At 38.5% G+C, this 12,926-nt stretch overlaps 1 protein-coding gene across 1 annotated transcript in view; it reads right to left on the reverse strand.

The window, feature by feature from the left end:
* Positions 1 to 2,112: 2,112 nt before the first annotated feature.
* Positions 2,113 to 12,926, reverse strand: part of CSGALNACT2 (chondroitin sulfate N-acetylgalactosaminyltransferase 2) — a 34,390-nt gene continuing 23,576 nt past the window's right edge. Inside the window, exons 3-8 of the mRNA XM_074830513.1 lie at positions 10,171 to 10,387; positions 9,540 to 9,641; positions 8,497 to 8,675; positions 6,813 to 6,907; positions 5,313 to 5,394; positions 2,113 to 4,155 (exon numbers count right to left, since the gene is read on the reverse strand). Coding sequence (XP_074686614.1) covers positions 3,863 to 4,155; positions 5,313 to 5,394; positions 6,813 to 6,907; positions 8,497 to 8,675; positions 9,540 to 9,641; positions 10,171 to 10,387 — 968 coding nt within the window. The 3' untranslated portion in view covers positions 2,113 to 3,862. The remainder of the gene's footprint in view (positions 4,156 to 5,312; positions 5,395 to 6,812; positions 6,908 to 8,496; positions 8,676 to 9,539; positions 9,642 to 10,170; positions 10,388 to 12,926) is intronic.

Genomic DNA, 12,926 nt, shown 5'->3' on the forward strand with positions numbered 1-12,926 from the left:
ATTAAAGTGTCACTGTTATCCACAGCCACATAGAGAAGACACTTGATCAGAATATACTTTATCTTAGGGTAATACAGCAGTAACTGATAACAACTGAAAAAGCCGAGTCCTGAAATGGGCTCTATCCATGCCTTTCCCTGAGACTATGGTGGAGGAGCAAGAAAAAGCAAAGCACTTCCAGAGGGTTTTTTTACTGGAAAAACTCCCAAAGAATGATGAAAAGCATAACAGGACCAGGAAAGCAGTTGCCACATGGTGATCTTATGATGTTTCTGTATAAATCTGAATAACTTCTGGAGTAGTACACTGAACAGAATAATTTTCTCTGCAATTCATAGGTCTCAACCTTTTCTCTATTTTGGGGTTACAAGGGACATATAAAGCATCCTGTCTTCTGGGGAATCCCAGTAAAAATAGACAAAATAATCCATCCACATAATATTCATTGGTTAACTCAGTTCAGTGTGGGCCTTTCTTACAGGAGAACATTGAATCTTACTTTGAAAAAATGCCTATTAATGCATTGAGGGACAATCAGTACTCAAAGTAAGAATTTTAGATAACTTGGTTTTTACTAAATAGTCAAAGCCTGTAGCCTAGCCCAAAAGCAAAAGTTAAAATACTTGAGAATTATAAAACCTATTTCAAGATTTAATTAAAAGCTCTAAGTTTAAGGTGGTTATTTATAACTTTTAATTTAATTCTATAATAGAGACAATTGAGTAGGTAAAATGCTAAGTCATTAGGGAACATGAACTGTGCATGATTAGTAATAATTCTCTAGAAGTGCAAATTTTAAATCATGAATAACAGCTTTTAAGTAATTGATTTCCAATGTCAAAGTTGCTAATAAGCTACCCCACAACCTGTAAAGTACTATTAGAGCCAAGTATTTTCCTGCTGTAAATGTTCTACAGACTGTTAGCAGTACAACCGTCTTCCCCGCACATGCACATGGTGAGACGTGTGTACCAAATCCAGTACCACGCAGCAGCAAAATGCATCTGAGAAGACTACATGCTTAAAATTATTGTTGTTCCTACTACTGGGCTGCAAGTACCTTGCACTGACTTAACACAGCACATAGCCCATACCAGTATCTGTGGCTTTTTCAATGAATGCAATAGGTGATGGTAGCCTAGGCTCCTAATGAGCTGCCCAGCCGCTCTGTGCCATAGCAACATGTGCTTACACAGGCAGTTACTCAGAAAGCTGAACTAACACAAGAGAAAGATCAGGCCTGCCAGGGTCCCCTGAAAGTTCAGGAGTCCTCAAAGAATCAGTCATTCAGACTACTTCTGTCAATACCCAGCTGTGACATTAACTATTTGTAAGAGTTCTGACTTCCTTTTAACTCCAATGCATTCACTTCCACATCGGAATGATGAAAAAAAGTTTTCAAAAGTGGTTCCTGTTGACTGCATTCAGCTTCAGACTTGCTTGATTGCCTTCCAGCATTGACACCATAGACTGTTTTTTATCACACAGATGCGGACAGTTTATACTGTTCTCCTTCCTTGCCATTACTGATAAGCATAACCACCCAGTGGAAAACAGCATAAGGTATGAGGTCTGGCTATCAGCAGTCTGCTGTTTCCAAACCATGGAAACTAGGACAACCGGATCCTTCTGGGGTAGCGACTGAGTGATAAGAGCTGAGCTGCAGCAATGCTTAACACCTCTGCATTACCACAGTATCCATTCCGGGGCATGCCAAGCAGTGGTGGTGTCAGTGAGAGGCATTTTGGATGCTTATTCTTGTGCAGCAGAGCGAGGACAGCAGTAGCAGCTGAAGTCTTAAGGGTTGGAGCCTCAGCAGAAGGTCCCACTTATATGTTACCCCAAATCATCATGCCTATGTATTTAATCTTTTCCTCACTGGTACCTTACCATTTTTGTTAGGAACCACCAAGCTATCTTAAAGTTCAATAACATCTAGTATAAGTTTAAGTTGTCTGGGGAACTAACTCTGCACTTTCGTATCTCATCTGGGTAGATATTCACTTGAGATGCAAAAATGAGCTGGTTGAACTTCTCACTGCGAATACTATTACTTGCATCTGGTGTGTCATCTGCCTTGTAAAAACATTTCAAAGAAACAGCTTAAAACAATTTATAAAATGCAGAAATTCCATTTATTATATTGAGAATCTCAACTGCAAGAAGTCTTGCAATGCATTCTCTTCACTCTAAGTACAATACAGTACACTCTTCTCCACAATAAGTTACATAAAGGCAAATTTTATATACATATAAAAAGGATCAGTGCCCAGAACTATTTGCACAGCATATCTGCTATTCAGAAATCAAGCATTTAAATCTTTAGTTGCCTTCAGAATTCTTGAAGCAAACTGAATTCATAATCAGATCTTAATTACCTGGTTTGAGAAGGGTTTTCAACCAATTTCTAAATTCAGTGGAGACCATGCAAATGGTTTAACCACTGAATTAGCATTCTCAGCATTCATTCTATAAAGAAATTATTAAAAGAGAGGCATGCCATATGGTAGCATATAAGACAACATGGAGAAAAATGACCTGCCTGCATTTAATCTGTTTATGCATCCCAAAATACCCAAAAGGGAAGTAGCAATGTAGTAGTGCCATTGTACAAGGCACTAATGAGACCACAGGATAATTCTGCTTATGCATGCTCAAAAAACCAAATACACACACAAAAAAATCCCAGATTAAAAAAACCCCAGAAAAACCAAAAAAAACCACCAAACCAAAACCTAAAACCCCCTCAAACTGAAAAAGTGAAGAATAAGGCTACTAGGATAATCAGTGGAATGGAGAGCATTGTATGAAGAAAGACTGTAAGAGCACTTGCTTTTTCAGTCACTTGAAACAGCTAAGAGTATATGACTGCCTTCCAAAAACATGTCAGAAAAATGCCAGAAAGAAAAAGAAAGCAAAAGGACAATATTGGCATAATAGCAAATGGGCCTCTAATAAATTTTTATGGGAATGAAAAGATGGTTCCTCAACTTAAAGGAAGAGATATACAGGCAAGGGCTTTGAGTAAGGAAGAGTGTGGCCAAAAATTTTTAAACAAATGAGTTTAATAACATAGTTCAGTTTATAGAAGGGAGTCTGTGATGTGACATCTACTGTGGGAAAAGACCAGACCCAGAAACGCCCAACTGGAAAATTCCCAAATTGTCTGATCCATCACCAAGATAAGGTGGTGTCTCTTTGGCAGTGTGAAATTACCTTTATATGCTCTAAAATTCCACTTAGATTTTCATTCCCCCCCTTTCACACAAATTATTCTGTATTCAACCATGTGAATGTGGCAAGCAAGGATGAAGCAAATGTGGCACCAAGCCTTTGCTGTGAAATCAGCAACCTGAACAGTTGGTGTACCAGTCGGCATGTCCTGTATACCTTTACCAGTGAGATTCTTTTTCACACCTTTCTCTTGTTTCTACAACGGAGTGTAAGTATAGTATCCTTCTAAAGTCACAGTGCAGTGAGCCAAACAGACTGAAAATACTCAAGACAACACAAAAGGTTATTTAATTTAATTCTTAAAATAATGCAAATATAAGAATTGAAATGTACCATGTGGAAAAGTGTTGAGTTGTACATTCCGCTGATTTTTCCAATCGACACTACAGACACTTTCCTTGAACTACATACGCTTTCCAATTTATTTGAGGTGCTTGAACTTACAAGATATGTAGGTAATAGCATATCAGTCAAAGAATTACTCAGAAAACAAATACAAGAACCAAAATCCCTCTAAACTCTTCTTCACTGAAAAAGAGAGGCACTGCATTTTTAAGCTGAATTAAGGCTGTAAAATGATGCTGGTTCATTGTGAATTTGAAGTTATCAAATGTCACAGGGGTGACATTTAACCCACTGCTTCGCTGTTAGTCCTGTAAGCCTGCTTACGGAGGTGAGTCTCGATCTCCTCCCTGAAGACCAGCATCCCAAGGTGTGAGTGAGAGGCCTCATTCATGGCTTTGGACTGGATACACATGCGATACTGCTCTGGAGTGAGTTCGTCAGCACAGTGTTTCTCATGCCAGAGGTGAAAGAGACCAGGGACCGGTGTCCTGATCACAATAAGGTCACCATGCAAGTACTTTCTGTAAAGATGAACATCCTCACCACCCCAGCCTTTCACTTCCAAGTCAAAACCCCCTATAAAAACAATATCAGAAAACATTATTTTGGCACACAGGCTAGATGTAAGGCAAAAAGAGCAACAGTCCTTGTGTAACTTATTATCAAATCTGGTACGACATACCAGAAATCCTGGAGCAATTAACTAAGTTCTCCATGCCAAAGCATGCCAAATTGACGGAGAGGACCTTCAAGCATACCACATCCTTTGCGGTGGAAACTGCCCAGGACACAGGATCATGCACTGCTGGCTTCAGAAAGTCTCTTAGAACAGTGTCTCCAAATCACATTATGCATGACATCTCATGCAACAGCTGTGTAAAACTGTAGGCAAACCTCACTGGCTATGCTTTTGGGTTATTTTTAGCAATCATAATAGATTTTAGCAGCTGGGAAATGAAGCAGTCATGCACCGTATGAAAAGCCCTCTCTAAAAATGCCAGCAATTACTCCATAGGTCACAACTCAAAAAGCTGGATTAAGGAAAGGAACTTGGTTCCACCATTTTAAATTCTCTTGCCTTTCCAGGACCATAATGAAAATCGACCCAGACTCATGCACAATTTCAAAACTCTAGAATTACAAAGCCTTCATTTAGCATATACCATATACATGGCAATATGACTGCTATGAGAAATCAGCCTGCATTCAAGCCATTGAACAGCACACTGGGCTATATCATTACACTTTCTGGCAGACTAACTTCAATAGTCTTCCAAATTTAAGCATGCCAAGCTGATCTCAGTTTTAGCAGCATGCCACAAGAGGGTGCCAAAGCATATTTCTAAAGCCTCGAACAACTATATTCAACTACTCAAGGTTATTTAAAAGAAAGAATTTTAATGCTTCTTCTCTATGTTAGTGGTTTACTTGAGGGACGTGTTTCTTAAACTTGATTAATTTTCTTCAGACAGTCACAAAGTACAAAAAAAGAAAGATTTGTAGAAGTTCTAGAGTGAAGTGTTGTTACTAAAAAATATTGTGACTTAAACACTCATCAGATGGGACATCAATATCTAGAAAAACTAATTTATCTCATTGGTCAAACTTGTCAAGCAAGTCTGACTGCTGGGGTTGGGAAAATAAGAAATAAATGAATTACTTTCCTGTCATTAGATAAGAACAGAGAATAAATTTTTAAACACAAATATTTTGTTTTTACAGTTTCATCTTACCAACAGTCAGAAAGTCTGTCCGATATTGACAAGTCATCCCAAAGCCAAAATCCCGCCAGAAACCAGAATCCTTCTTGTGTACCTGCAATTTTAAAACAGTATCATTTTGAAATGCAAAATACATCAAAGGAGGTACACTGCACTTGCTTTTGTAGAAAGTTAAGCTCTTCCAATCATTTGCTCAGTGCAGGATACAGCATATAACACTTCTAGTATTTCTGGGTCATGCACAGATGTGGGCTTCCTAATTATCTGCTGTTCACTTCACCTGCTGTTCTTTGCCATCCAGTTCCAAATACTTACTCTCATTGCAGTTTCCATGTTTACCTTTCTGACACACCACCTCTATTTTCTATATATCTGTTCACACTAAGCAGTAAATTTTTGGTAGTCTATTGCCAAATCATCTGTTCCTGATACTCTAATTCCTACCTGGTTTCTAAGGCCACATTCTGATATGACAAGAAAAGTAAATTTTGCGATTGAAGTCAGCAACCATAAAGTTGTTTGATTCAAAAAAGTAAACAGCAGAGTTGTCAGGCAGGAGCTTCACTCCCCTCTCAGCTGTGACTACCTAAGACCATATGCAAAAGCTTCCCTCCTACTTTCAATAGGATCCTTGAAAACAACATAGGGGGTGAGGGTTATTTTCCATTTAGTAAGGCTGTGTTGCACTCTCCTTTCTGTCCTCTAAACCTACCTCAGAAGTCCCAGCTGCAAAACCCAATTTCATTTATGCAGTCTCTTTAAAGAGATATTGACCATGGCCATTCAATCTTCAGGCAACACAGACCCAGAAACACAGTACTTCCTTCTTTCTGCTGAACCCCAAATTATCCTTAAACCTATTCTCTTGAATGTTTGTGGGGTTTGTTTATTATTTTGACTACAAGCTTCCCTAGAAGCAGTGTTTCTCATTTGAAAAGCAAGATGTAATCAGCAGTGTAACAGTTCTGGCAGATGTTGGATGACAAAGGTAAAGAGAGTAGAGCTGTCCACAGCACAAAACCAGCAACTGACTGAACATCTTAGCCCACCTCGAGTTACATGGCACACTTTCTGCAACTACCATTTGGTAGTTAACAGAGAGAGTCGATACTGAGGGAAGCTTATCAAGCACTGTTCATAGTTTTTTTCTTTTCACCACTTCTTCGTTTGCTGGAACATGAGACAAAAGTTGCTGCCATGTTATGCCACTATCCTAAAATACTGGCTTTCCACGCCAGATTTAAGCAATAGATCAGAACTACCAACTTCATTTGACTAACAGCCTTTTTTTTTTTTTTTTAAATCTAGGTAGAACTCCAAGTTTATCTAAGAATGAGTTTTGCACTGTTTAATAACCTTTTCTTCCAAGTCCTTTGCCCATACTGGAGAATAGTGTTTAGATACACACTGTCAAAGGTCATAAGAGATTTCAAACAGACTATTAAGTTACACTTAATTTTGTTTTAATACAAAGCACAACTAATTCTATCCAGAATAAATCACTCTGCTTACCAATTGTTGCTCCACAGGGGGTGCTATATCTTGGTTGGCATAGACAATAGCAGGATTATAAAGGCTGAATACCACAGGATAAAAAACCTTTTTCCCTGGAAGCCAAAAGGTAGTTGTTACTCACTGTGGGCATACCTTCTGAAGGCAAGAGAAAACCACAAATATTCTCTTTATGTAAAATATTAGCTATTAGCCAGCTAGTAAAAACAAATAAATATAAGGTCTAACTGCTAGGATTTCCCATTTAGGTAGCCCATAACATCTAGTGGGGCAGAGCCCACAGGATTAAAAAAAAAAAATATATACACATACTTGCATATACTCTAGAGGTATACATTTATATACAGTCATACCTACTTATATACATATAAAATATTATATATTATGTATCACAGTATCATGAGATGACAGTGAAAAATCCCTGCAATAATGGTATGCAGCAATGCTAAAAAATAATCAACTCCAAGTAACATCTTGCATAGCTGGAGTTTTATGAGCTTGCCTCTTTCCACAGCATTTAAAAGTGTGTACATCCCAGGATGTCCTGCAAGAGCATTAAGCATCATGATTATCCTGATTCTGCTGTGACACCAGTTCTATGCCTATTACAGAAGCCAGACAAATATTTTTCAAGGATCCCTTGCATCATCAGTGCTGCAAAGGTATTGATGACAGCCCATGAGAATACTCAGTACCCTGATTTGAGCATGAACGTTGAACATGAGAAGCATTTTCAGATCTCGCTTGAAGCAAAGGTGACGAACTGTCAGTATGAACTGTCAAGCAGTCTCTCAAACTCCCTTCCTTGTGAAAGCTCACAAGACGCTCTTCTCCAAAGTTTTTCCAATTATTTATACAACTTGTTTCATGAAGTGCAGAGACAGACAGAAATGAAAGAAAAAGCAAGGAACAGAACCCAAATATCTGGCTTATAGCAGAATTTCTTGACTGTTTATTATAAGAAGTAAAAGTATCTATTCATTCCAAATTGACATTTGGAGAAAATGGTTTCTGGCTGCAACAAATCTGGAACAAGAGTAAGCATTAAAAAAAAGAACCCAAAACACATGTTTGACAGGAGAAGGTCTTAACTAGCACACTTGTTAACTCAAGAAAGCTTTATCCGTCTTGGCAGAAGCTTGTAGAACAAGCAAGCTTCATACAGACTGAGAAAAATGGTCAGAAAATTTTAGAGCTTGGGATGTAAATGTGGAACATTAGCTCATTCTCTGTAAGGAGCACATTGTGTAGCTCTACTGAAAACTGTTCATGTGATGTGTCTTGGCCATACAAGTGTGAGAAGACATAAACCAAACTTGTTCGAGATTTCAGTATAACAAAAATCATCTTCTACCATAAGTGCTACATTGAGCTTTGTTATATAAATTTACATGCAGTCTAATTGTTAAAGCAAGTAAACTGTCCAGCTTTCTTTTAGACAGCCACATCTTAAGAAAATGTGAAAATTGTACTTATTGTATAAAATAAGACGTGTTCTTAAAGCAAGCTACCCTAAGGCAGAAGTTATTTCTCAGTCTTTTGTGCGCAGAGTAGTTTTCATTTTCCTAGGTGCATGGCATTGAAAAAGGTCCACCACTCAAGTTAGTTTTCTATAAGCTCAACACAGGTAACTAAGCCAAACAAGATGACAAGACTTGGTTACAGCAACTGTAAAGGAACATACCAGGCTCAGCATTTAAGCGACAACTGTTGAGGAACTCAGCTGTGAAATAAACATCAACATCACAGAAGAACATCAGGACCTCGCCCTTTTCCCAGGCTCTGGCACCCATGTCAAGTCCTCGGCCTCGGTTAAATTCCTCAGTCAGAGAGACAAGCGTGTAATTGTGGAAGTTAGTTTCTCTAGAAGAAAAACAGAGCCAAACCCAAAATATATCTGTGTGTGTGGCAGAACAGTCATTTATACTTTTTCAGCATTTTACAGTAGTTTCATTCCGGAAATTTTTAAAAAAACAGTTATATCATCAGGATGAGAAAAAAAGTAACTGTTCCACTTAGTTGTCTATTTTAAGTATCAGAGTTTAGACACTGTAAAAAGGTGGACCTCAGTCTTACTTCACTTTGCATTTAATCAGACAGATTAAAAAGTCCTTTTGGCAACTGATGTGAATTAAAGAATTCTCTGAAATTACAATGCCATCTAAAATTTGTCCCCACAATCTAAGAAGTCCTGACTAATAAAGCAATATCTCTATCTTCACTACATCAGAGAGGAGGGCAAATGGAAAGCCAGAGTCCTGGCATCACCAAACCAATGAGGCAAGAGGCCATCTGTGTGGTGATGCCACCCTGACCCAGTCAGTTTGCTTCTCCTTGCTCTTTCATACCAGTAGCACACATGCCTGTACTCATTGCAGAAGAGGGAAGGAGCAGCAAAGGGAGATTGGAAATACACCTGGGGAATATCTTCAAGCAAAGTTAAGTGTCTACTTCAGAGACACTACAGAGTGCAATGCTTGCAGAGAACAAAGTGAAGATCTGTTAGCCTTTTTTGGTCTATAACTTGATTTTTAGTAGTCTTCAGGAGACTTTTGCAACTTAAGCTGTAACATGCCAACCATAGTGTACTGTAAATAAACCTTACTTTTCCTGTAACCTGTAATGGACCATAAACTTATTCTTTTTATTATTTCTTTCTTTTTAAAAGTCATTTTAAATGCCAACCAATATTGTTTGTATTGACTGACATTGGATCAGCACACTTACCTAGCAACAGATTCTAGGATGCTTTTTACTTCTGATAGCCCATCCTGTCCAAAATACACCACTGTGAGGTGAACACGCTTATCCTGATGAATACACACATCCCTACAAGCACAAAGATAAGCTGATATTAACAATTACTTGCAACACAACAGAAGCTTCAGGTACTTGAAAGCTATTGCATTAGCAGATTTAAGTATTCTGGTCAGACTTCAACTAGCTTCTAAAGAAAACAAGGAAAGATGTTTTTCCTCTTCTTTCCCCATCTTTCCCATTTGAATCAGAAGGTTCCAATACCGTGTGTCTTATTCCAACACCTTATTTTATAATCAGGAGCTCAAAAGCTGATGTAAATACAAAAATGATGTTCAAGACCATCTGCATCCAGGTTGACAAGGACCCTGGCATTTGGTCTAAAAGGGGTTTTGGTACAATTTGAGAATCTCTTAAATCCTCTTAGAAGGAATGTTTTCTCCATACAATAGATTCAATTACAAACATCTCAAGGCAGTTGCACACAATGTTGGAATCATTAGTTCTACTGCAAATCCACCAGAACAGAAATTCATTTCAAAACGGAAACAAAATACTGAAAATCAATGATATAGCTCGCTACATAATCTCATGCACCTACCTAAAGTTTTGCATAAATTGTGCAAATGCCTCAGTTCTTCCAGCAAGAGGGACAATAATGTTAATGATTGATCTAGAAATATCGACCGTTTCACTCTTCACTTTCATGAGGGGTCCAAAAGGTCGGAACAAGGTGACATGCCTGTATTCCATGCCATCCATCTTCTTATAAAACAGCTCATACTGTGTCCCCTTATCTCTTTCTGTACGATAGTAACCTGAAGAATAAGTCACACAAGTAATTTGTAAAGTCAAAGATCCCAGCAATTGTATTTCAGAAACACTGTTTTCCCTAAGAACTATAAAGAAGATAAAAATAAAGCTTTGGGGTCAAAGTGTCTGGGTTCTTCCTAAAAACAAATAAAAAAATCCACAAACCATCACCAAGCACAATCACCCTCCTACCTTCTTAGACCAGATCTGAAAAAAAATCCCACACAAAATCCAGCTTCCCCCACTTCTTAGAGATGACAAGTTTTATGGTGCTACATCAACTTCTTGGGCAGTATTAGCTGGGTCTTCCCAACAAAAAGGGAATTCAACTATTTGCTATGGAAAAGGATGGCTGAAATCTAATATTGCCTGTTCTTAAGCCCTTCACCAAGGATCTTCCCCTGAGCTAGTCCACAGTAAAAGCTGAGATCATCTGACCAGCAATCAACACAACACAAGCTGTGGGCAGAACAAATGACACAGTAACTTGCTTGACAAAGCCTGCAAAATCTGAAATGTGATATCTAAAAAAAAAAAAATAAGTAAATTGTGTGATAAATGCTGGAATGCTTTAAAATTGTTTTCACTGCTGATGACTAGCTACAGTGATTTCTATCCAGTAAAGACAGTGGTGTTTTACTATAGCCATGGTCCTCTAAGGATGTAGGCAGAAGTACTTTTCTACATAGCTGTAACAGTTTGATAAAACAATGCCAGTCCTCTATAAACAGGATTACCTATTTAGAGATATTTTACTCCTAATGGACAGGAAAATCCATCCCATTCAGAACATGGTCCTTTAATTTAAGGACCATCAAGAACACAAGTTAAGCCAACAGTGTCTCTAATTTTATACCACAAAAAGACCAAGACTCATCTGTGGCTTTGACCGAACTGAGCTCTGCATTCTTAATTCTGTATCTATACTAACCTGAGAGTAAGGAGTGATGATAGGAAAAATCCTCCAACAGAATGGCCTTACATTCATCCTATCTCTGCTCTCCTCTCTCAGCCACAAGGAAAAGGTATATTATAGAGAAGAAACTTAAGCTACACTATGAACCAAACAACTTTCAGTTGAGCTGGCCACACAGACCACTGAGAAAGTTATGAATAGCTGCATATCCCCAACTGTGATGGACACAGCTGCCTTTACACCATGCAACTAGTGCATTTCCATTCACCTGGCAGGCCTGAACTGCTTCTCCTGCAAGCCAGCCTCCAGAGCAGCTGAAATCCTCTCCCAGATTCCCATCCAGAAAGAAGGTGGCAGGGCACAGGATAGATGGAACTGTTCTGGCGACACAAAGGGTTGTCCTTTTTGTTGCTACTGTCTTTTTTGCAACTGAAATCAAGAAGGGTTAGGGTACATGAAGGGCGCAGTCCTCAAACTTAGAGCAGCTTGGGTTTGTTTATCTCAGGAATTAGAAATAATTCCTCCATGTTCCCTTCCTTCCATTACCTTCTCATTCAATACAAGAAGCAAAGGAATGCATACATCACCTTGCCTCAACTTCTTCCCTCTATATTGCAGGCTTCCTTGGCAAAGAGTCCTTCCTTTCCCTAAACCTACCTAATTCCCTCCCCAAACCAAATCTGGTTTCATTCATTGATGTTCCTTCTGCTCCTGTCCTATATCTGCCCAAAACCTCTCTTTTACAGCAAGCTCCCTATTCCCCTCCAATATTCAGCTCTATAATGCACTCTTTCTTGCAGGCGAGGGTGCACTGGCAGACCCAATAGAAAATGTGGGTGACGACCACAGAGTCTGTGGGAGATAGGGTGTACCAGAACAAGCTGGTGCCATCACACTGAAAGTTAATGATGACTGAATCTAACCTTTCAACTTAAATACTTTTTACCCTTTGAACAAAAAGTTTTGCAATGCACTCATTTAAGAGATAGAAATCCACATTTATTCCTTTGTGAACACAGAGCTGTGTAAAATATGCACCACATTTTAATGCTCAGGAAAAGCATGACAGTTTCAAATCAGTATTAATTACAAGTACTGAAAAGTGCATTGCAAACAATAAAAGTTCAGTGTTGACTGTCAGAAGCAGAAAAAGATCTTAAATCCTTCTCAATCCTTTTCCACTCTAACCCTTTGTAGTGCTGTAGCTTGTAAACAGCTTCTTGGTTGTTAGAGCAGCTGATGCACCACCGTGTTTGCACACCATGCTCTCATGCAGTGTATGGCAAATACTTTGCGCCGGTACTCCTGCATAAATTAATTCAGTATTGTATATTATAGTCCTTTCTCTACTAATAGCTGTTTACAGATGAAAATACCATTTACAATGTAAATGAAGTTTCTAAAAAGCATGTCACAGTTGCCAATAGATGTTGACCTACAACAGAAGGCTGTAGTGCAGAATAAAAATTTCTAGATGCAACTAACTTTAAAAAAAATAAATGTGCTGCTGTAACTTCATGAAGACCTTAATATGCAAATCTGAATTTGAGTAGTGCCTTGCCAATGATCAATTGCTGGAATATAAGGTTCCAGACTGAATATAAGGTTCCAGACTTTTGAATCTCAAC

Source organism: Strix aluco, chromosome 7 (genome assembly GCF_031877795.1).
Source record: "Strix aluco isolate bStrAlu1 chromosome 7, bStrAlu1.hap1, whole genome shotgun sequence".
NCBI classification, from domain to species: domain Eukaryota; kingdom Metazoa; phylum Chordata; class Aves; order Strigiformes; family Strigidae; genus Strix; species Strix aluco.